Here is a 24614-nt window from a genome sequence, read left to right as displayed (position 1 = left end):
ATTACTAAGACTTTTGATTCAAAAATCTTATTAAATTATTAAGACTTTTGGTTCAAAAATCTTAAATTACTAAGACTTTTTATTCAAAAATCTTAAATTATTGAGATGTTCGGTTCAAAAATTAAAATTAATTTAATTAATTCATTTAAAATTAATTAATTTTAAATATATTTCAATATGTTTCCATGTATTTTACATATATTTAAACCGATATATAAATGTCTTTTAAATTAATTAATTTAAAATTTAAATATTTAGTACCTATTTTACTATTTAAAATACCATTATTATTAAGAGGAAACTTCGACTAAATTTTTAAATATATCAAAAAAATGATTTAAATCTTCCACAAAATTATTTTCATAGTAATTTTCTGAGAGGAAATCAATGGACTAAAAAATAAAATAAAATTGTGAAAATCAATTTTTTTATTCAGTATTTTTTTTCTTTTTTGAAGATACAAAAACATATTTTCTGCAAAATTACAGATGGATTTTAAAATCTATCAATTTAAAAAAAAAATAGAAATCCAAAAATGGGCAGAATATTTTTTGCCATTGATTTTCTCTCAAAAATTACTATAAAAATAATTTTATAGAAAATTTAAATCATTTTCCTGATATAATTAAAAATATAGTCGAAGTCTTCATTTAAAGAATACTTTTTTTTAAACCTTATAAAAACTTAATCACTAGTTAGTCATTAAACACTAAACTATAATTTATAATTTATTTAATATCAATAATAGTTTTCATAATCTTCTGGTACCATAAATATTTTTCATCAGGCACATGAATATATTTCAAATGAACTTTCCAAACATAACCCACGTCTCTAATAGTAACAAATTCTCTTCCTTCTATAGAAAATTTGCTTCCCGGTAATAGAATCGTCTTAGGATGTACAAAGCAGAGTTTCTGTTGTATTTTTGCTCGTAGATAAGTTTTCGAAAATTCCATATTTAGCAAAACGTATTCAACGTCTTTCCTATGGTTGACAGGTTTATTTACAACCTTCTTGTCTGTAGTGGTAAATTTTTGCAAAATATATTCAGATTGATTGGAAAATAGTTTCTCTATAGATTGCGTACGCATGAGTTCAAGACTTGTTAGGGTGAGATCAAAATTTTCAACAGGATCGTCAGATTGTCTGATTGCCAAATTATAGAGAGCAATTTTCATCCGTTTCGCTTCGTTCGTGTCGCGATTTATCCTCCTGTGACCAGTTGTCCCAAAATTTCGCAGTGCGTAATAATCTTCAAAAGTCGCTGAAAATCGTTCATTATTGTATTCGTATTCCTCGACAATACTTTTGAATGTCATTCTCATTTCAATTAAATTTCTCTCTTCGTTTGTGTAAATTCTGTTTATCCTCGTTGCCAGATGATTAATTTTTAAATTTTCTTCGTCCAAGTACTCACTGTATTTCAATTTCAAAAAATCGTCTCTATGGTCTATTATATACTTTTTCGCAAATTGGGGAATCGAGTAACTCTCTGCGTCCTTCCAAAGTAGAAAAAATTCATTTACGTTAAAATTTTCTTCTGGAAAAATGTAATATTTTAATATTTTCGGTAAATCTTCCTTTGGAATGTGTGGCATTTGAATCAATGACATGTTTAGAATTTCATTTTCAATTAATTCTTGTTTCTCTCTATTTTTCAGTCTCCAGCATTTAGGAGTCTCTTCCGTTTTGTTTCGATTGCATTCGATTAAATTATAATCGGCGACATCTGTTCCGGAGAATTGAAGTCTTCGTAAACTGTATTGAAATTTCTGGTCAACTTCATAGAGAGTTTTATTTGTCGCTTTTAGGGTAGTTCCGTTAATCAGTTTGAATTCCTTTTCGTCTGGTGAAATATTTTTATGTAAAAGGAACAATTTCGTTTTCAGCATTCCATGTTCGTCGATAGTTCTCAAAGATGCGGCTCTTGATTCGTTTAGGACAATAAATTTGTAACCATAACCGGAATGACCGTATGGAGAATTCGACATTACGTGTAGATCCAGATTGGAATAATTAGGTTTGCCAAAAGAAATTATTTGATATTCGACAAAGAATTTTTCGATATTTTTCAACATTCCAAATATTGATTTGTAGTCCAACGAAGTTAGAATTTTCAAACGACGAACATTATCCTCGAGGATGTTGATTATGTACTTTACTTTTGGCTCCGAATCATTCCAAAACTTGGATAAAATTAAAACTTTTTCTGAATTTAAAATCAGTTGGTTTTGAAGAACTTTGGAATATCTTTCGTACTTTACGTATTCGTGAAATGTTTGTAAATGTGATTTTTCATCGCTTTTCATTACTTTTCTTATTAGCTTTTTTAGACTTAATGTTTTTATACTTGTACCCATCGCAGTAAGAAGATTTCTCGTTTCTTTTTCAATTAAATTTAAAGAAATATGATCCTTTTCTTCTTTTTGAATAGGATACATAGTGAATGTGTCGACTTTACATGGATCTTCCTCTTTGTATAATCCATGCAACATTTTGCCTGATAAACATGGATAAAATGGTACCAGAGACAAACTGTATTCCTGCCACCAATTATTTCTCAAAATTTCGTGTGTATTTAGAATTAGTGCTTTTAGTCTATCACATCTATTTTGTACAATTTTATCTGCAATACGATCTATTTGATCAAAAATAGAATTTTTTGGATCGAAATTTCTAATAGAAGTACGAGGAATCGGTTGAAAAATTTCAGGCTGTTCTTCAGTTCTAATAACTTTTGCATCGTAATTCCCTCGTAGTAGGGTGAGAAAAGTAATGTTATTATTGTTAGGGAAATAAAGACCAAATAAATCGTATGAGCCTTTAGTTACATTTTTCAAAACACTAGATGTTGAATTATAGTCTACTAATATTATAAGCACTTCAGTTTTCGAGTCCCATGATTGAAAGTAGTCCTTTAATGTTACTGTGATTAATTTCTTTTCAAACTTTCTATAGGCCTCAATAATATTATTAATACTGTCTAAAAAATAATTTTTAAGATTTGGTAAAGTTTGTCCAATTTTACATTGAAATGTATTGGGTTTCTTTAGATAGGTTAAAATTAATTGATACCTTTCGTCATCTGTTTTTAATTTACAAATAGGATCGTCATCTAGAAAATATTGAGCCAAAATGATACTTGTTTTAAATTGTGATAATTCGAAGTGAAGATTATATTTAGTGTCAGTTTTTAGAAGAGAAGTGATTTTATTGTATGTCGAATCTAGAAATGAAAAAAGGAAACTGTAGGCTTTACGCCAATGTTCTGGATCTGTGATTATATTTATTGTTTTTTCTCCTTCTAGAGTCAATCTTTCTTTGTAAACATAGAGGAAAAGTGCTGAAAGTGCAAAAGCGGTCACATTGAAAGGATCAATCTTCTCGGCAATTATTAATTCTTCAAGTAAATGTCCTGTTAATAAATATTCATCAAACAGGGTTTCATTACCAATGACAAACTTTTCGGTGAAAAAATTTGAATAATAGGTAGCATTCAATCTGCCTGATTTGAGTAAAATTGAACCCGCTTGTGCGTAAATGTAATCAAGGGACAGCAATTGGAAATTAGTATTCGATTTTGGAAATAAGGGCGAAATTAGATCGGTAAATATTCGATCGACAGCTAAAGGAGTTAGTGACGAGATGTTACCGTTTTCATTCTGAAATATTGAGTTACTAAGACTGGTCTTAATTTTCTGGAGCAAATCGTCTATTATTAAACTGTCCGTTTTTCGAACAACTTCAGCCAGAAAGCCGTAAATATTTCCAAATTTGCTAAAGACAAAAGAACTGATTATGTGGTCGAACATGGTGTTCACAAAAACTTCGTCTAAGGTTTCATCACTTTTTTCCCCATACAAATCGCTACCTTGCAATAAACTTCGAATTAATTCTTCAGTATTATTTGGACGTTCTTTGAAATACTTGTAAAGTCCATTAACGACCGGAATTTCTCTTTGTCGATCATCGATTGATAAATAATTTTCGCTGAATAGAAAATCGCTGAGTAAATTGAAATAAGTGTAAATTGGAATCAAACTCACGGCTTCTATTGGATTTGCTAAATTATCGAACGTCATTTTAGGTATTTTCACTTTGCGTCCTTCAATTTATTGAAAAATCTCTGCAGATTGAAAAGAACTTATTTTAGAGTACATTTAAAATTTTATTTAGAAATTAATGATTAATTAACTATAATTAAATTTAAAATATAAATTTTTTAAATGAAATTACTTTTTAGATTGTTAATTCGATTTTTTTCGATTCGAAAAGTTTGAAGTATATTGAAATTTTTTTTTTTATATTCGTGTTTCTTTAAAATATAATCAATCAAATTCGAATTATTGTCCTCCAAGAACAGTTTCGAAAATAAACAAAAATTTACGTTGTATTGACAATTTTTTAATTATTTGGAAATGAAATTGTCTTTGAACAGTAAAATTTTATATTACTGTCACGTTTACATTATCTAAAAGTTATAAATTTTTTCATGAAATTTACAACTTTTGAAATATTTGAATTTTATATTTTTTGACAATCTTCACTTTTTAGAATCTGAATGACATATTTTTTATTTAAAAAAATATCAAATTAAATTCATTTATTAGAATCAAATAATAATAATTTTATTACAAAATTTACAACCAAATAATTTATTAAAATTAAATTAATTATAAAATTAATAATAATTAATTGACAATTTTAATATTAAATTATGGAGAATAATTTATTAAAAACATATTAAAAAGACAAAAGTTTTACTTGACATTCGAAATTTTATTACTTTGCAAAATTACATGCTTTTTAGTTTTGCTTCAAACAAAGAAAAATATTACAAGTCGCAGTTATTATAATCAGTATTAAAAAAATGATTTAAAGATCAATTTCGACAATATTGTTCATAATATTTTTATACCCTGAATATACTTCATTATCCGCATAAATATGTTCCAATCTAACACTCAAAATATAACCCAGTCCAGTTACATTAATATATTCTGCTGTTTGAATTTTAAATTTTGTCCCCGGTAAAAGAATCGACCTCTTATGTAAAAAGCAATTTTTCTGTTGAACTTTTGCTCTAAAATAAAAATCCGGAAATATCATTGTAAGCATAACATTCACAAAACCCTCTCTATGATATGTAACTTTATTGACAATTCTTATACTCGTGATGGTGAATTTTTGTAGAGTATATTCCGATCGTTCAAAAAATAATTTCTGAACAGATTTCTTGCTGAATGATTCCATGACACGTAAAAGGGTTTCAAATTTTTCAAGTGGATCATCAGATTGTCTAATTGCTAATTTATAGAGGGCATTTTTCATTCGTTTTGCTCCGTCGGTGTCGCTTTTTATTCTCTTATAACCAGTTGTTGCAAAATTACGAATTGCATAATAATCATCGAATGTTGCCACAAATCGTTGATTATCGGATTTGTATTTGTCAAAAATTTCCTGTAATGTTGTTTTTGCTTCAATTAAATTCCTCTGCTTTGGTGTATACATTTTTTTAATTCTCTCTTCCGCTTCTGAAAATTGTAAATCATCTTCCTCTAACCATTCGCTGTATCTTAGTTTAAACAAAACCTCTTTACGTGGAATTATATATTCTTTATTATATTTTGGACTTAATAAATTTCTTTCTTTAAGCCAGTTTTGGATAAATTCTGTAATATCGAAACCTTTATTCTCTGGAATCACATAATTATTCATTATTTTTCGCATAGGTGGGTCTGTCATATTTGGCATTTCGAATATGCATTCATTAATTGTGTAATTTACCAACCGTTTTTGGTTTTCCCTATTTATTCTTCTTGGACATTTATCAAATTTTACTCTTTCATTATTGCTGCAGTCATTTAGATTAAAATCAGCAATGTCTATTGAATCAAATTGGAAGGAATGAGGAAATTTTTGTAGTCTGTTGTCAATTTCGTATAAATATTCATTGGTTGGTTTTAGATTCGTGGAATTGACTATTCGGTATATTTTTTCGATTGTTGAGTCAGTATTGTTTTGAAGTAGCAGTACTTTCCTTGGTCCCGAATAATAATCGATTGTACGTAAAATTGCAATGTTGTAATCATTTAGAGTGACAAATTTATAACCAAAGTTGGAATCTAGAAGACTGGTTTGTGATAATACGTTTATTTTGTGTTCATAGTCGTTAGGGTCGGATTTGGAAAAAATTATAATAGTCATTATGTATTGCATAATATTATCTATCAAGTTCAATACATTTGGGTATGACAGGCTTGTTAATATTTTTACTCTATTGATATTCTCCTTAAGAACTGTTAGTAGTTCATTTTTCTTGAGAAGAATATTGTTAAGAGGCGTAGAGAAACGTATTAATGATCTTCGATAAAATTCGATTACATCGTTGGTAAATTTCGAAAGTCTTGAATATTTCAGATAATCTGTGTATATTTCGAACTTTAGCACTTTTTCTTCCTCAATAATTTTTGTTAATAATTTTTTCATATTTAGTGCTCTTATAGTTGTGCCAGTGGATGTTAAATTCGATTTTGTATTTTCTTCCAGTAAGTACAGGGATATTTTTTCATTGTTTTCATTTGAATAGAAAGTGAGTGTATCAACTTCAGAATCTGTATTATTGTCAATTTTGCCCGATAAATATGGATAAAATGGCACAAGGGATAAACCGTATTTCTTCCACCAATCAGCATTCAATGACTGATTTTTCATTAGTAATTCTTTTAGATTTTTACTTTTTTCTTCAACAATTTTATCTCTTAAGGAATTTAATTCTTCTGTGAAAGAGCTTCTTATTTTCTCGTCAGGAGCATGAGTAGTTCTATTCAAAAGCATTCCAAAAAGAAAGTTCTTTTTTACTATAGATTTGTAGTTTTCTCGTTTTAAATGATAATACATTGTTGTTTTGTTTGGAAAATAAATTTCGAAAATATTTGAGGAAGGAAAATGAACTCTCATGATGTTATGAATATCATTCATGCCCAATAATCTTATTTTTACTTTCATATCACGAATTGTAGATGGAAAATAATTGTCGAATGCATTGTTTATTGATTTGGTATCAAAAGTTTTATAGGCATAAATTATATTGTCAATATTGTGATTGAAGTGAGATTGAATTTTTTCTGAAATATTTGCACATTTTTTGTCGGTATTAATATTTTCTGGTTGACAATCGGGATCAATGGTTGTGTAATATTTGGTGAGAGAGGAAAGTGTTTTATAGTTTGATAGAGCAAAGTGTAGATTGTATTTAGCGTCGACTTTTAGATATGACTCAATTTTACTGTAAATTTTGTCTAGATGTAAAAGAAGAGTGTTGTAGGCTCTTAACCAGTGTTGTGGGTCGTAAATAATGTTTATTGTTTTCTCTTGTTCTAGCGTCTTCTTTTCATTGATAACGTAGACGAAAAGTGCTGGTAGGGCAAAAGCAGTGACATTGAGTTGTGCAACTTTCTCGGCAATAATTAATTCTTCAAGTAAATGACCAATTAATAAATATTCATCGAATAGGGTTTCTTCATTATCGATTTTATTTTTTTCAGTGAACTCGTTGGAATAATAGGTGGCATTCATTCGTCCCGGTTGGAGTAAAATTGAACCTGCCTGAGCGTAAATGTAATCAAGTGACAGCAGTCTGTGATCAGGATTTTTCGATTTTGGAAATAAGGGCGAAATTATGTCATTAAAAATTCGATCAACAGCTAATGGTGTTAGCGTCGAACGATCACCGTTTTCACTCTGAATTACCATTAAGCTAAGACTTATCTTTACATTCTGGAGAATATTGTCTATTAGTAAACTGTCTGTTTTTCTAACAACATCTGCCAGAAAACCGTAAATATTTCCAAATTTGCTGAAGACAAAGGAACTTATAATATAGTCAAACATTGCATTAACGAAAGTTTCATCGACTGATTCTCCAATTTTTTCCCCATACAAATCGCTACCTTGCAATAAACTTCGAATTAGAACATCAGTATTATTTGGACGTTCTTCGAAATACTCGTAAAGTCCATTAACGACCGGAATTTGACTTTGTCGATCATCGATTGATAAATAATTTTCGCTGAATAGAAAATCGCTGAGTAAATTGAAATAAGTGTAAATTGGAATCAAACTCACGGCTTCTATTGGATTTGCTAAATTACCGAACGTCATTTTAGGTATTTTTTCTTTACGTCCTTTAATTTTATATCGATAAAATTTCTGTTGAAAGAAAACAAAAAAGAACTTTTTTTTAGAATGTAGGAAGCAAATTTTTGTTGACAAATAATTATGTTTTAAACCAAAAATGAAAAACAATTAGCAATTTATCAGTCAGGTATTAAAATCTTTTGTTATAGATTTATAAATACGTATTGATACATATTCCAAGGGATAAATTCTTCAGGGTTGCCAGAAGTCAGGGAATTGAGGAAAAAGTCTGTGAATTTTATTAAAAGTACTGGAAAAATATTAAATTTTTAGAATTGATAAAAAAAGTTTTAGTTTTTTGTGTTCAGCAATCTTTGAAGGTATCAATCAACTTTAGAGTGAATCAGAATTTTCATTCGGATCAGGGAAAAAAATCAAATTTAAAAAAGTTGTCTTTTTTATAATTATTATTTTATTATTTTAATAATTATTGGTAAAAATTGTCCTTGATGATCGTCAATTCGAATTTTTTTTAATTAATTAAATAAGATAGATAAAATTAAATTTAATAATATAAAAATGTTACTTTTCTCACCTGATATTGATGACGTTTATTTTCTTAGAAATAAAGTTGTGGTAATTTTTAGTAATTATTATTTATTTGGCAATTAAATTAAATTATTTCATAATAATAACTTTCTGTTGCATTCTTTAGAAAGTACTACTTGATGATTGTCATTTTTTCGAAAAGACATATTTTTTTAATATAGGAACTTATTTATCGTCTTCAGTTTTATTTCTCTATCATGCAAATAATTTTCTATCTGAATTTTTTGTACAAAATTAAATATCAAAACTTTTGAAATTCTTGTCACGCTCACATTATGTGAAAGTTATACAATTTATTTATCCAAAACATTTCAATTTTGCAATAATTTAATTTTTCTAATAGATTTATTTCTATTTTTTCTATTTCTTAATTCTTTTTTTTATTACTTATATGACATAAATTTTTTATTTTTTAAAATTAAAAAAGAAATCTAGGATGTAAATTTTATGTATTTTGAGAATTAATCAAAAATGCAGCATAGATTAAAATAAGTAATAATTTTTTTTAACGTTACAATTATTTTCTACTTTTGGCATTAATATGACAATGTCAATAGAAAATTTTTAAAAGCAAACGGAAATTATTGAGGAAATTATTGAAAAAACACAAGTTCATTTGTCATTTAAATTTTTATTCAATTGCGTAATTACCAAGTTTTGAACAGTTTTAGAAATATAATTCACTGGTTAGCTATTAAAAACATAAAAATGATTTATATCTTAATTTGCGATATAGTTTTCATAATCTTTTGGTACCACAAATATTTATCATCAGGCACATGGAAATATTTCAAATCAATTTTCCAAACATAACCCACGTCTCTAATAGTAACAAATTCTCTTCCTTCTATAGAAAATTTGCTTCCCGGTAACAGAATCGTCTTAGGATGTACAAAGCAGAGTTTCTGTTGTATTTTTGCTCGTAGATAAGTTTTCGAAAATTCCATATTTAGCAAAACGTATTCAACGTCTTTCCTATGGTTGACAGGTTTATTTACAACCTTCTTGTCTGTAGTGGTAAATTTTTGCAAAATATATTCAGATTGATTGACAAATAGTTTCTCTATAGATTTCGTACGCATGAGTTCAAGACTTGTTAGGGTGAGATCAAAATTTTCAATAGGATCGTCAGATTGTCTGATTGCCAAATTATAGAGAGCAATTTTCATCCGTTTCGCTTCGTTCGTGTCGCGATTTATTCTCCTGTGACCAGTTATCCCAAAATTTCGCAGTGCGTAATAATCTTCAAAAGTCGCTGAAAATCGTTCATTATTGTATTCGTATTCCTCGACAATACTTTTGAATGTCGTTCTCATTTCAATTAAATTTCTCTCTTCGTTTGTGTAAATTCTGTTTATCCTCGTTGCCAGATGATTAATTTTTAAATTTTCTTCGTCCAAGTACTCACTGTATTTCAATTTCAAAAAATCGTCTCTATGGTCTATTATATACTTTTTCGCAAATTGGGGAATCGAGTAACTCTCTGCGTCCTTCCAAAGTAGAAAAAATTCATTCACGTTAAAATTTTCTTCTGGAAAAATGTAATATTTTAATATTTTTGGTAAATCTTCCTTTGGAATGTGTGGCATTTGAATCAGTGACATGTTTAGAATTTCATTTTCAATTAATTCTTGTTTCTCTCTATTTTTCAGTCTCCAGCATTTAGGAGTGTCTTCCTTTTTGTTTCGATTGCATTCGATTAAATTATAATCGGCGACATCTGTTCCGGAGAATTCAAGTCTTCGTAAACTGTATTGAAATTTCTGGTCAACTTCATAGAGAGTTTTATTTGTCGCTTTTAGGGTAGTTCCGTTAATCAGTTTGAATTCCTTTTCGTCTGGTGAAATATTTTTGTGTAAGAGGAACAATTTCGTTTTCAGCATTCCATGTTCGTCGATAGTTCTCAAAGATGCGGCTCTTGATTCGTTTAGGACAATAAATTTGTAACCATAACCGGAATGACCGTATGGAGAATTCGACATTACGTGTAGATCCAGATTGGAATCATTAGGTTTGCCAAAAGAAATTATTTGATATTCGACAAAGAATTTTTCGATATTTTTCAACATTCCAAATATTGATTTGTAGTCCAACGAAGTTAGAATTTTCAAACGACGAACATTATCCTCGAGGATGTTGATTATGTACTTTACTTTTGGCTCCGAATCATTCCAAAACTTGGATAAAATTAAAACTTTTTCTGAATTTAAAATCAGTTGGTTTTGAAGAACTTTGGAATATCTTTCGTACTTTACGTATTCGTGAAATGTTTGCAAATGTGAATTTTCTTTAACTACTGTTCGAATTAACTTTTTTTGACTTAATGTTTTTATACTCGTGCCCATCGCGGTTAAGGAAGTTTCCGTATCTTTTTGGATTAAATATTTTGAAATGTTATCTTTTTCTGCTTGAATAGGAAACATGGTGAATGTCTCAATTTTACAAGGATCTTTCTGATCGTACAAACCATTTTGAATTTTGCCTGAGAGACATGGATAAAGTGGCACCAAGGACAAACCAAATTCCCTCCACCAGTCATTTGTTAATGCTTCGTGAATCGTTGATAGTAAAGATGAATTTAGTCTATGACATAAATTTTCTACCATTTTGTCAGCAATAGGACCAATTTGATCAAAAATACTTATTTTATGATTGAAATTTGTGATCGAAGTACCTAGTATTTGATGAAAAACTTCAGGTTGATCGTTAGTTGCAATTACTTTTACATTGTAGTCAGTTTTTAATAAGGCGTAAAAATTTAGACTACCATTCATAGGGCAATAAAGACCAAATAAATCATATGAGCCTTTCATTACATTTTTCAAAACACTAGATGTTGAATTATAGTCTACTAATATTATAAGCACTTCAGTTTTCGAGTCCCATGATTGAAAGTAATCCTTTAATGTTACTGTGATTAATTTCTTTTGAAAATTTTTATACGCCTCGAGTATATTATTAATATTTTCTATAAAGTATTTTTGCAGACTTGGTAAGACGTGTCCATCTTTGCATTCAAAGCTGTCTGGAGTTTTTAGATAACCGGAAAGGAGGAACAATTTTTCTTCTTTGGTTCTTGAATTACAAAAGGGATCTTCGTCAATAAAATGTCGAGCGAGAGTGATAAATGTTTTGTACTGCGTTAATTCGTAGTGAAGATTGAACAGAGCGTCAGCTTTTAGAAGAGAAGTGATTTTATTGTATGTCGAATCTAGAAATGAAAAAAGGTAATTGTGGGCTTTTAGCCAATGTTGTGAATTTGTGATGATATTTACCATTTTTTCTCGTTCTAGACTCACTTTTTCTTTGTAAACGTAGAGGAGAAGCGCTGGTAGAGCAAAAGCGGTCACGTTAAAATTTTCAATTTCCCTGTCGATGATTAATTCTTCAAGTAAATGGCCAATTAGTAAATATTCATCAAATAGGGTTTCATTATCAATGTCAAGCTTTACGGTAAAAAAATTTGAATAATAGATAGCATTCAATTTGCCTGATTTGAGTAAAATTGAACCCGCTTGTGCGTAAATATAGTCAAGTGACAGCAATCTGTGATTAGTATTCTTTGATTTTGGAAATAAGGGTGAAATTAAATCGGTAAATATTCGATCGACAGATAAAGGAGTTAGTGACGAACTGTTACCGTTTTCATTTTCAAAAGTTGATTGTTTGAGATTATTCTTTATTTTCTGGAAAATATTGTCCATTAGTAAATTGTCCGTTTTTCGAACAACTTCTGCCAAAAAACCGTAAATATTTCCAAATTTGCTGAAGACAAGGGAACTTATTATGTGGTCGAACATGGTGTTCACAAAAATTTCATCTAAGGTTTCATCACTTTTTTCTCCATACAAATCGCTACCTTGCAATAAACTTCGAATTAGATCTTCAGTATTATTTGGACGTTCTTTGAAATACTTGTAAAGTCCATTAACGACCGGAATTTCTCTTTGTCGATCATCGGTTGATAAATAATTTTCGCTGAATAGAAAATCGCTGAGTAAATTGAAATAAGTGTAAATTGGAATCAAACTCACGGCTTCTATTGGATTTGCTAAATTACCGAACGTCATTTTAGGTATTTTTTCTTTACGTCCTTTAATTTTATCGCTAAAATTTCTGTTGAAAGAAAACATAAAAAAGAATTTTTTTTAGAAGGTAAAAAGCAAATTTTTTATGAGAAATTATTCTTTAAACCAAATCTGAAAAAACAGTTAGCAATCTGTCAAAGTCAGGGAATTCAGGGAAAACTCAGTGAATTTTATCAAAAGTGCTGGAAAAATATTAAATTTTTAGAATTGATAGAATTGAACTTTTTTAGAATTTTTTATAAAATTCTTCTGAATAATTAAATTATTTCCATATACATATATATAACGGAATTTGACGCGGGAACTTAATTGTTTTTGAGTAATTTGAATTTTTTTTTTTAATTAATTAGGTAAAGAGGCAGTAAATACAATTTAACTTTAAAATATAAAATTGTTACTTACTCACCTGTTAATGGTGAAGAAATTTTTAGCATTTGTGAAAAGAATATCGAAATTATTTTTAATGTTTATTATCTTATGTCTCAACTTTATTTATATTAGGCAATTTTTTTTTATCTTTTTCAGCTTTATTTTTTTGTCATATCAAATGCTTTTATTAAGAATAATATCAATATAACTATTAAAATTTTGCAATTTTCTGTCACGTGTGCATTACGCAAAAGCTATAAATTTTATTACTTCAGAAAGTTTTAATTTCACGATTGTTTAATTTTTTTAATCTAAAATAATATCAAAGTTGAAGTTTAAGTAGGATTTTTTAGAAATAAGTTAATTTCAAAAAGTTTTTAAATTTTAATTTACCAAAAAGAATAACAATGTTGAAATAAAAGATTAATAATTTGTTAGTTCCCTTAAAAATTAAAATTTTTGGTTAATATTATTCAAAATTTATAAAAAAAAAAATTCGCACAAAACTAATACCTTCTCATATGATGAGAATGTAAAAATTGATTTTTTGAATATTGCAGTTAAAATTTTTACAAATAATATTAAATTTCAAAAAAATTTTACATTGAAAATAATTTGAAATTTTAATTCCTGTGGGAAAATAAAAAACAATTTTTAAAATTTAAAATTTTAAATATTTGTTTAACAAAAAATTTTTTAACTTTTAATAATTTAATTTGTAATTTCTGAAGAAAATTAGATTTTTAAAAAATAAATTTAAAAAATTGAAACAGTTGGAATTTTTGTCAAATTTCATTTAAATAAATTTTATAAATTTTATATTTTGAAGAATTTCATTTTTTCACTTTTAAAAATTATTTTTAAATATAATTCTATTTTTCAAGAATTGTTACTAAAAATTTAGAAAATAATTGAATTTATTGCAAAAATTGTTCTATTTAAAAAATTCAATTTTCGTAGTCGAATTCCGATAGGAATTGCTTTAAAAAAGTTCAGTTAAAATTTTAGAAAATAATTAAATATTTAAAGCATAACTGAAATTTTAGGAAATAATTTAATTTTAAAAGATTTTTAAAGTAAGTTCTTTGAAAACTTTAATCTTTGTGAAAATATAAAAAATATTTAAATGTTTATTTTAAAAATTATTATTAAATATATGTATATTATTTTTCTATAAAAATTATTTTAAAAGTTTTGAATAATCTTATTCAAAAATTCTAAAAAATAAGTGAATTTTGAAAGAATTGCAGTTGTAATTTTTAAAACAAATTTCAAAAGGTTTTTTTTTTGAAAAACTTAATTTAAAAAATTAGTTTAAATTTTTATTCTTGTGGAAAAAGTAAATAAGTTTTTAAATATTTGTTTTCAAAAAATTATTGAACTTTTGAATAATTTCATTTAGAAATTCAGACAAAAATTTTTTTTTTTTTTTTTTTGAAAAAATGTAAATTTTTTAAAGACAGTTTAATTCCCGAAAATAATTTTAAGAAATTGATACAATTGGAAAGGACAAATTTCATTGAAATAAATTTTATATTTTAAAAGGAATTTTATTTTTTTTGTTCTTGACAAACTTGTTATGAAATGTAATCGTATTTTTGAAGAATTCTAATTGAAAACTTAGAAAATAATTGAATTTTAAAAAAATTAGAATTGAATTTATTTATATATTCTACACGAGTCGTTGAAATAATTCTTAATTTTTTTTTTAATTAAACAAAAAAAGTTGTCGAGAAATTACATTTTGTAAAAAATCAAGAATTTTCATTAAATTACAAAAATAAAATTTTTTATTACTGGCTGTTAGTATTTCACGCGCGTGTAATTTTCTGGTTTATTTGAATAAAACGCTACATTTTTTTTATGAAGTTTAAATTCTATTTCTTTATTCAGTTACATGGGCAGGTAAAACATTGATTTTATTTGCGTAATCACAAATTTTTTTACAGTCAAGTTTAGTTGAGTTTTACTAATTCTTAAAAACTAGTTATTAAAAACAATTAAACATGATTTACATGATTTGCATTACAGTTTTCATAATCTTTTGGTACCATAGATATTTTTCATTAGTCTCATGAAAATATTTCAAATCAATTTTCAAAACATAACCGACTCCTGTTAGATTAGTGTAATTTATTTCTCCGATTATAAATTTACTCCCTGGTAATAGAATCGTCATGGGATGTACAAAGCACATTTTTTGTTGTATTTTTGCTCGTAGATAAGTTTTCGAAAATGTCATATTTAGCAAAACGTATTCAAAATCCTTTTTATCGTAAGCAAATTGATTTAATAGATTTTTATCCGTAATGGTAAATTTTTGTAAAGTGTATTCAACCTGATCGAAGAATAATTTCTTTACAGATTTCTTCCGCATGGGTTCGAGGGTCGTTAGCACGAGATCAAAATTTTCAACAGGATCGTCAGATTGTCTGATTGCCAAATTATAGAGAGCAATTTGCATCCGTTTCGCTTCGTTCGTGTCACGATTTATTCTTCTGTGACCAGTTGTTCCAAAATTACGAAGTGCGTAATAATCTTCAAATGTCGCTGAAAATCGTTCGTAACCATATTCGTAGGCGTTGAGAATTTGTTGCAATGTTGTTTTTACTTCGATTATATTTCTCTCTTGCTGTGTGTAAATCGAGTTTATTCTCAATGTCACGTCTGTTATATTTAAATTTTCCTCTTCTAAATACTCGCTGTATTTTAATTTCAAAAAATCCTCTTTGTGATCAATTACGTATTTTTTCGCATACTGTGGAGCGAGATAATTTTCCTCGTGCTTCCAACTTAGGACAAATATTTCATGACTAAAATTTTCAGTCGGAAAAACGTAGTTTTTAATTTCTTTCTCTAGGATATCTTTTTTCACGTTTGGCATTTGAATCATTGACATGCTTAAAATTTGTTTTTCAATTAATTCGTACTTTTCTCTATTTACCAATCTTCTGCATTTGGGAATTTTTTTTGTCCTATTACCCCTGCGGCATTGAATTAAATCATTTTCGGCAACATCAGTGCCGGAGAATTCAAGACTCTTTGAACTGTGTTGTAATTTATGGTGCAATTCATAGAGAACTTTGTTTGTATATTCCATGGGACTGACATTAATTACTTCGTATTCTTTTTCCTCTGGTGAAATTGTATTATTTAGTATGAGTAGGATTTTATTTGTCATTCCACGTTCGTCGATTGTTCTTAAACTCGCAGCTTTCGTGTAATAGAGCATAAAATATTTATAACCATAACCCGAATCACCTGTTTTGTAATTCGACAATACGTATAAATCTATATAGGAAAATTCACGCTTGTCAAGGGACATTATAGAGAAGTCGATGAAGAATTTTTTTACATTTTTTAACATACCGAGTATCGATCTGTACTCCAAGGAAGTTGTAATTTTTACATAGAGAATATTATTCTGGAGAATGTCAATTAACTTTTTTACTTTTGGCGAAGACTCGATCCATAGATTCGATAAATGTAATAATTTGTCAGACTGTAAACTTAGTTCGTCTTTTAAAGCAGTGGAATATCTTTCGTATTTATGATACTGTTGAAAGTTGGGAAAAATTTCGGTTCTTTCGTCTTTGATTAATTTTCTAATTAAGTATTTTAAACTCAGTGATTTTATACTCGTGCCTATTACTCTTAGTATAGTTTCCGTATCTTTTTGGATTAAATATTTCGAAATGCTGTCTATTTTTTCTGTTTGGAGAGAATACATGGTGAATGCGTCAATTTCGCAGGGATCTTTCTCCTCGTATAGAATATTTTTTATTTTGCCTGATAGACATGGATAAAGTGGTACCAAGGATAAACCGTATTCTTTCCACCAGTCTGTTGGTAATGTTTCGTGTATTGTTGTCAGCAACAGGGCTTTTAATAGAAAATTTCTATTTTGTACTATTTTATCCGCAATTGGAGCAATTTGGTCAAGAATATTTTTTTTTCGTTCAAACTCTTGAATTGATGTAGCGAATCCTTGTTGAGATATTTCAGGATGAATTTGAGTTTTCATTATTTTTACATTGTAGTCACTTCGTTCTAGAGAGAAAAAATTTATTGTTCCATTGTTAGGGAAATAAACTGCAATTAAATCGTGGGTGTATTTTATTCTATCTATGAAAGGACTAGACGTTGTATTATCCACTGTCACTAAAAACACTTCAGTTTTCGGGTCCCATGTTTGAAAGAAAATCGTCAATGCTGATGTGATTAATTTCTTATCAAATTTTTTATACGCCTCGATTATATTAATAATATTTGTCATAAATTGTTTATTCAAATTTGGTAAGACGTGTCCAACTTTGCATTCAAATTGGTCCGGAGTTTTTAAATAACCAGAAACGAGGACCAATCTTTCATCTTCAGGTATCAGTTTACAAAAGGGATCTTCGTCCATGAAATATAGAGCGAGAGTGATAAATGTTTTGTATTGCGTTAATTCGTAGTGAAGATTGTACATAGTGTCGATTTTTAGAAGAGAATCGAGTTTATTGTACGTCGAATCTAGAAATGAAAAAAAGGAATGGTAGGCTTTTAGCCAATGTTCTGGAATTGAAATGATATTCACCATTTTTTCTCGTTCTAGGCTATTTTTTTCTTTGCGAACGTAGAGGAGAAGCGCTGGGAGAGCAAAAGCGGTCACGTTAAAATTTTCAATTTGCCTGTCGATGATTAATTCTTCAAGTAAATGGCCAATTAGTAAATATTCTTCGAATAGAGTTTTTTGATTAATTTCGATTTTTTCGGAGTCTCTGCTGGAATAATAAGTAGCATAATTTCTGCCTGATCTCAGTAAAATTGAACCTGCTTGTGCGTAAATGTAATCAAGTGACAGCAGACTGTGATCAATATTCTTTGATTTTGGAAATAAGGGCAAAATTAGATCGGTAAATATTCGATCGACAGCTAAAGGAGTTAGTGACGAGATGTTACCGTTTTCATTCTGAAATATTGAGTTACTAAGACTGGTCCTAAATTCCTGGAGTAAATCGTCTATTTTTAAATTGTCCGTTTTTCGAACAACTTCTGCCAGAAAGCCGTAAATATTTCCAAATTTGCTGAAGACAAAAGAACTGATTATGTGGTCGAACATGGTGTTCACGAAAATTTCGTCCAATGTTTCATCACTTTTTTCTCCATACAAATCGCTACCTTGCAATAAACTTCGAATTAATTCTTCAGTATTATTTGGACGTTCGTCGAAATACTTGTAAAGTCCATTAACGACCGGAATTTGACTTTGTCGATCATCGATTGATAAATAATTTTCGCTGAATAGAAAATCGCTGAGTAAATTGAAATAAGTGTAAATTGGAATCAAACTCACGGCTTCTATTGGATTTGCTAAATTATCGAACGTCATTTTAGGTATTTTTTCTTTGCGTCCTTCAATTTATTGAAAAATCTCTGCAGATTGAAAAGAACTTATTTTAGAGTACATTAAAAATTTTATTTAGAAATTAATGATTAATTAACTATAATTAAATTTAAAATATAAATTTTTTAAATGAAATTACTTTTTAGATTGTTAATTATTTCGATATTTTTGTTGATTTCAAAAGAAATTGTTTAATTCTTTTTGTAAATGTAACTGATTCGAAAAGTTTAAAGTATATTGAAATTTTTTTTTTGTATTCGTGTTTTCTTAAAAAATAATCAATAAAATTTGAATTATTGTCCTCCAAGAAAAATTTCAAAAACAACATAAAATTTACGTTGTGTTTACCATTTTTGAATTATTTGGAAAAGAAATTGTCTTTGATGGACGTTAGTTACAATTTTTATTGATTAATTGAAGAAATTTAGTACTAAAAACCAAATAGTAAAAATTATGTAATTAAAATTAAATAGTAAAAATTATATTCTCATAAAAATTAAAAAGAAAAAAATAAATATTAAAAATTAAGTTGTAGAAATTAAATAGTGAAAATTAAATAGTACCTGGCCATCTGCTATTGACGAAAAAGTATTTAGTTCTTAAGAGACAAAATCGAAACAATTTCTGTGGATTCTTCAGCAAAAGGATTTTATTCTAAACGTGAATTTCTCGGATAAAATTTTTTTTCCATATTTACATAAGCACTGATTTATTTTCTTTAGTTTTTATTTCTTTGTCATATTCATAAGTTTTTTCCCCAATATTATTAATATCAATTTGAACAGTAAAATTTTACAATTCTGTCACGTTTAAATTATCTAAAAGTTATACATTTTTCATGGAATTGACTACTTTTGAAATATTTGAATTTTATATTTTTTGACAATCTTCACTTTTTACAATCTGAACGATATATTTTTTATTTTTCAATCCGAATTCTATATTTACTTGTTGCAGCTAAATAGTATTTTTTTTAATTTCTTTTAATTTGAATAGTATATATTTATATTTAATTCAAATCGTATATTTTGTTTTTTAATCCAAATAGTAAATTTGTTTTTTTTTTTAATTCGAATGGTATATTTTTTTCTTTCTTCAATCTGAATACCATATTTTTTAATCTGAATAATATATATTTTTTATTTTTTAAAAAAGTAAAACGCTTTGTGAAAACCAATTTTTAGATATTTTTAAAATTTTTAAATGGAAAATAAATTGTTGAATATAATAGTTTCTGAAGATGTTGCCATTTTTTGAAATATTTATTAAAATTTAAAAAAAAAACAAAAAAAGATTTCTTAAAAGTGAAAAATATTTTTATTCAAAGATTTATCAAATTTATCATTTAAATTAAATTCATTTATTAAGATCAAATAATAAATTTATTACTAAATTTACAACTAATTTATTAAAATTAAATTAATTTTACAAAATTATTAATTAGTTGGTAATTTTATTATTAAATTATGGAAAATAATTTACTAAAATTGTATTAAAAAGACACAATTTTAACTTGAGATTCAAAATTTTATTAATTGCGTAATGACATGTTTTTTAGTTTAGTATCAAACAAAGAAAAATATTACAAATCGCAGTTATTATCATCAGTATTAAAAAAAATGATAATTTACAAATCAATTTCCGCAATACTCTTCATAATCCTTTTATACCCTGAATATATCTCATTATCCTCATACATATATTCCAATCTAACACGCAAAATATAACCGAGTCCAGTTACATTAATATATTCTGCTCTTTTAATTTTAAATCTTGCCCCCGGTAAAAGAATCGATCTCGTATGTAAAAAGCAATTTTTCTGATGAATTTTTCCTCTAAAATAAAAGTTCGCAAATATCATTCTAAACATAACATTCACAAAACCCTCTCTATGGTATGTAACTTTATTGACAATTCTTGGACTCGTGATGGTGAATTTTTGTAGAGTATATTCCGATTGTTCAAAAAATAATTTCTGAACGGATTTTTCGCTGAATGATTCAATGACACATAAAATGGTATCAAATTTTTCAGGTGGATCATCAGATTGTCTAATAGCTAATTTATAGAGGGCAATTTTCATTCGTTTTGCTTCGTCATTGTCGCTTTTTATTCTCCTATAACCAGTTGTTGCAAAATTACGAATTGCATAATAATCATCGAATGTTGCCACAAATCGTTGATTATCGGATTTGTATTTGTCAAAAATTGCCTGTAATGTTGTTTTTGCTTCAATTAAATTCCTCTGCTCTGGTGTATAAATTTTTTTAATTCTCTCTTTCATTTCTGAAAATTGTAAATCATCTTCCTCTAACCATTCGCTGTATCTTAGTTTAAACAAAACCTCTTTACGTGGAATTATATATCTTTTAGCATATTTTGGACTTAATAAATCTTTTTCTCTAATCCAGTTTTGGATAAATTCCGTAGTGTTGAAATCTTCATCCTCTGGAAATACGTAATTGTCGATTATGTTTTTAGTTTGTAATTTTGTCATATTTGTCATTTCGTATAAGCATTGAGCATATACGTAACTTGCCATCCATTTTTGATTTTCCTTATTCGTTCTTCGAAGACATTTTTTAATTGTTACTTTATTCTTACTGTTGCAGTCATTTAGATTAAAATCGGCAACGTCTATCGAATCGAATTGGAAGGAATGAGGGAATTTTTGTAGTCTGTTGTCAATTTCGTATAAATATTCATTGGTTGGCTTCAGATTTGTGGAATTGATTATTCGGTATATTTTTTCGTTTGGTGAGTCAGTATTGTTTTGAAGTAGAAGAACTTTCCTTGGACCCGAATAATAATCGATTGTACGTAAAATTGCAATGTTGTAATCATTTAGAGTGACAAATTTATAACCAAAGTTGGAATCTAGAAGACTGGTTTGTGATAATACGTTTATTTTGCGTTCATAGTCGTTAGAATCGGATTTGGAAAAAATTATAATAGTCATTATGTATTGCATTATATTTTCTATCAAGTTCAACACATTTTGGTAAGATAGGTTTGTTAATATTTTTACTCTATTGATATTCTCCTTAAGAACTGTTAGTAGTTCATTTTTCTTGAGAAGAATATTGTTAAGAGGCATAGAGAAACGTATTAATGATCTTTGATAAAATTCGATTGCATCGTTGGTAAATTTCGAAAGTCTTGAATATTTCAGATAATCTGCGTATATTTCGAACTTTAGAACTTTTTCTTCCTCAATAATTTTTGTTAATAATTTTTTCGTATTTAGTGCTCTTATAGTTGTGCCAGTGGATGTTAAATTCGATTTTGTATTTTCTTCCAGTAAGTACAGGGATATTTTTTCATTGTTTTCATTTGAATAGAAAGTGAGTGTATCAACTTCAGAATCTGTAATATTGTCAATTTTGCCCGATAAATATGGATAAAATGGCACAAGGGTGAAACCGTATTCCTTCCACCAATCAGCATTCAATGACTGATTTGTCATTAGTAATTCTTTTAGATTTTTACTTTTTTCTTGGACAATTTTATCTCTTATGGAATTTAATTGTTGTGTGAAAGAGCTTCTTGTTTTGTCGTCAGGAGAACGAGTAGTTTTATCCAAAAATAGTCGAAATTGGAAATTCCTTTTTATTTTAGCTTGGTAGTTTTCTCGTTTTATCGAAAAATACCTTGCTGTGCCGTTTGGATAGTAAATTTCAAAAATGTTTGAAAAATTTAAATACTCTTTCAATTTGTAATGTACAAAATCCATGTTCATTAATTTTACGTTTACTTTTAAATTACGAACTGTAGATGGAAAATAATTGTCGAATGCATTGTTTATTGATTTGGTATCAAAAGTTTTATAGGCATAAATTATATTGTCAATATTGTGATTGAAGTGAGATTGAATTTTTTCTGAAATATTTGCACATTTGTTTTCGGTATTAATATTTTCTGGTTGACAATCGGGATCAAGGGTTGTGTAATATTTGGTGAGAGAGGAAAGTGTTTTATAGTTTGATAGAGCAAAGTGTAGATTGTATTTAGCGTCGACTTTTAGATATGACTCAATTTTACTGTAAATTTTGTCTAGATGTAAAAGAAAAGTGTTGTAGGCTCTTAGCCAGTGTTGTGGGTCGTAAATAATGTTTATTGTTTTCTCTTGTTCTAGCGTCTTCTTTTCATTGATAACGTAGACGAAAAGTGCTGGTAGGGCAAAAGCAGTGACATTGAGTTGTGCAACTTTCTCGGCAATAATTAATTCTTCAAGTAAATGACCAATTAATAAATATTCATCGAATAGGGTTTCTTTATTATCGATTTTATTTTTTTCAGTGAACTCGTTGGAATAATAGGTGGCATTCATTCGTCCCGGTTGGAGTAAATTTGAACCTGCCTGAGCGTAAATGTAATCAAGTGACAGCAGTCTGTGATCAGGATTTTTCGATTTTGGAAATAAGGGCGAAATTATGTCATTAAAAATTCGATCAACAGCTAATGGTGTTAGCATCGAACGATCACCGTTTTCACTCTGAATTACCATTAAACTAAGACTTATCTTTACATTCTGGAGAATATTGTCTATTAGTAAACTGTCTGTTTTTCGAACAACTTCAGCCAGAAAGCCGTAAATATTTCCAAATTTGCTGAAGACAAGGGAACTTATAATATAGTCAAACATTGCATTAACGAAAGTTTCATCGACTGATTCTCCAATTTTTTCCCCATACAAATCGCTACCTTGCAATAAACTTCGAATTAGATCTTCAGTATTATTTGGACGTTCGTCGAAATACTTGTAAAGTCCATTAACGACCGGAATTTGACTTTGTCGATCATCGATTGATAAATAATTTTCGCTGAATAGAAAATCGCTGAGTAGAGAAAAATAAGTGTAGATTGGAATCAAACTCACGGTTTCTATTGGATTTGCTAAACTATCATAGTCCATTTTCGAAAATTAATTCTTTTACCTCGCTTAATTTATTGCAGAAATCGCTGTTAATAAAAAAGAAACTTATTTTAGAATCCAATGATTAAATTGATTTTCAATGGAGTAGAATTAAAAATTTTAGTATTGTTAATTATGATTTCGAATACAAATTAATTCACGAATTTTAAGGTATTCCGAATAGGTGAATTTACATATTTTCAAACTTTCTTTACACTTAAAATTAAGAATAAAATCAGTAAAAGTTTTAATCAACTTAATTTTTTTAAATAAATCAAAAGAGTCAAAAGTTAATATTTCGGAATCAATTTTTGGATTATATAGGAATAAGTTCCGAATCGAGAGTTTTTTAATTATTAAGAAATATAAATTATTTTAAAATTAAAAAAAAAATTTTTCGACAAGTGGAATTAATAATTTCTAATTGTTAATTATTGAAATAATTTTTAAATTTGACGTTTTAGAGATAATTTTTTGATTTATTTGAAATAAGTTCCCCTGGCTGTTGTGAGTTGAAATTTTTACTGATTTATGACAAGGAAGTGAATAATATTTTAATTAATAATAATTAATTTAATTATAAAATAGAGAAAAACAATACTTTTCTCACCTGTTATTAGTGTAGTGATTTTATTTATCTAGTATTATATTTATTTAGATTTTTATTTATTTTATTTATTTAGTTTTTAAGAGAGAAAATCGATTTAATTTCTGAGATTATTATGCAGTTGGCAAATTAATTTATATCATTTATTGTATTAGGATCACTTTCGTGGTGTTTTTCAACAAAGGATTATTTGCTGATTGTGAATTTTTCAGATAGAATTTTTTTTCATATTTACGTAAGCATTTATTTATCTTCTTTGCTTTTTATTTTTGTGTCATATTAATAAATGTTTTTGCAAATATTAATATCAATTTGAACAATAGAATTTTACAATTATGTCACGTTTACATTATCCACAAGTTATACATTTTTTCAAGGAATTCACTATTTTTTTAAATATTTAAATTTCATGTTCTATTACAATCTTCACTTTTTACCATCTGAATGATATGTTTTTTATTTTTCAATCCGAACTGTTTTATTTATTGCATTTAT

The 24614-nt window shown here is 27.5% G+C and overlaps 5 protein-coding genes across 5 annotated transcripts; all 5 read right to left on the bottom strand.

The window, feature by feature from the left end:
- Positions 1-418: 418 nt before the first annotated feature.
- LOC122499929 lies at positions 419-4380 on the bottom strand. The gene is made up of 2 exons (XM_043608527.1): positions 4240-4380; positions 419-4129 (listed from the first exon to the last, which is right to left on the bottom strand). The coding sequence occupies exon 2, from the start codon at positions 4083-4085 to the stop codon at positions 729-731; it is 3357 nt and encodes a 1118-aa protein (XP_043464462.1). The 5' UTR covers positions 4086-4129; positions 4240-4380; the 3' UTR covers positions 419-728.
- Positions 4381-4771: 391 nt separating this feature from the next.
- On the bottom strand, positions 4772-8871 carry LOC122499934. Its single transcript, XM_043608537.1, has 2 exons — positions 8738-8871; positions 4772-8214 (listed from the first exon to the last, which is right to left on the bottom strand). Exon 2 carries the CDS (start codon positions 8164-8166, stop codon positions 4879-4881), a length of 3288 nt encoding a protein of 1095 aa, XP_043464472.1. The 5' UTR covers positions 8167-8214; positions 8738-8871; the 3' UTR covers positions 4772-4878.
- Positions 8872-9368: 497 nt separating this feature from the next.
- Positions 9369-13314, bottom strand: LOC122499923. Its single transcript, XM_043608515.1, has 2 exons — positions 13246-13314; positions 9369-12867 (listed from the first exon to the last, which is right to left on the bottom strand). The coding sequence occupies exon 2, from the start codon at positions 12819-12821 to the stop codon at positions 9465-9467; it is 3357 nt and encodes a 1118-aa protein (XP_043464450.1). The 5' UTR covers positions 12822-12867; positions 13246-13314; the 3' UTR covers positions 9369-9464.
- A 1744-nt stretch (positions 13315-15058) lies between these two features.
- LOC122500191 lies at positions 15059-19324 on the bottom strand. Its single transcript, XM_043608986.1, has 2 exons — positions 19161-19324; positions 15059-18626 (listed from the first exon to the last, which is right to left on the bottom strand). The coding sequence occupies exon 2, from the start codon at positions 18580-18582 to the stop codon at positions 15220-15222; it is 3363 nt and encodes a 1120-aa protein (XP_043464921.1). The 5' UTR covers positions 18583-18626; positions 19161-19324; the 3' UTR covers positions 15059-15219.
- Positions 19325-20103: 779 nt separating this feature from the next.
- Positions 20104-24605, bottom strand: LOC122500173. Its single transcript, XM_043608961.1, has 2 exons — positions 24123-24605; positions 20104-23559 (listed from the first exon to the last, which is right to left on the bottom strand). Exon 2 carries the CDS (start codon positions 23510-23512, stop codon positions 20225-20227), a length of 3288 nt encoding a protein of 1095 aa, XP_043464896.1. The 5' UTR covers positions 23513-23559; positions 24123-24605; the 3' UTR covers positions 20104-20224.
- Positions 24606-24614: the final 9 nt, after the last annotated feature.

Source organism: Leptopilina heterotoma, unplaced genomic scaffold (genome assembly GCF_015476425.1).
Source record: "Leptopilina heterotoma isolate Lh14 unplaced genomic scaffold, ASM1547642v1 Lhet_101, whole genome shotgun sequence".
Classification (NCBI taxonomy): domain Eukaryota; kingdom Metazoa; phylum Arthropoda; class Insecta; order Hymenoptera; family Figitidae; genus Leptopilina; species Leptopilina heterotoma.
The sequence above is the reverse complement of the archived record's forward strand: the minus strand, read 5'-3'. Positions and strand labels throughout refer to the sequence as shown.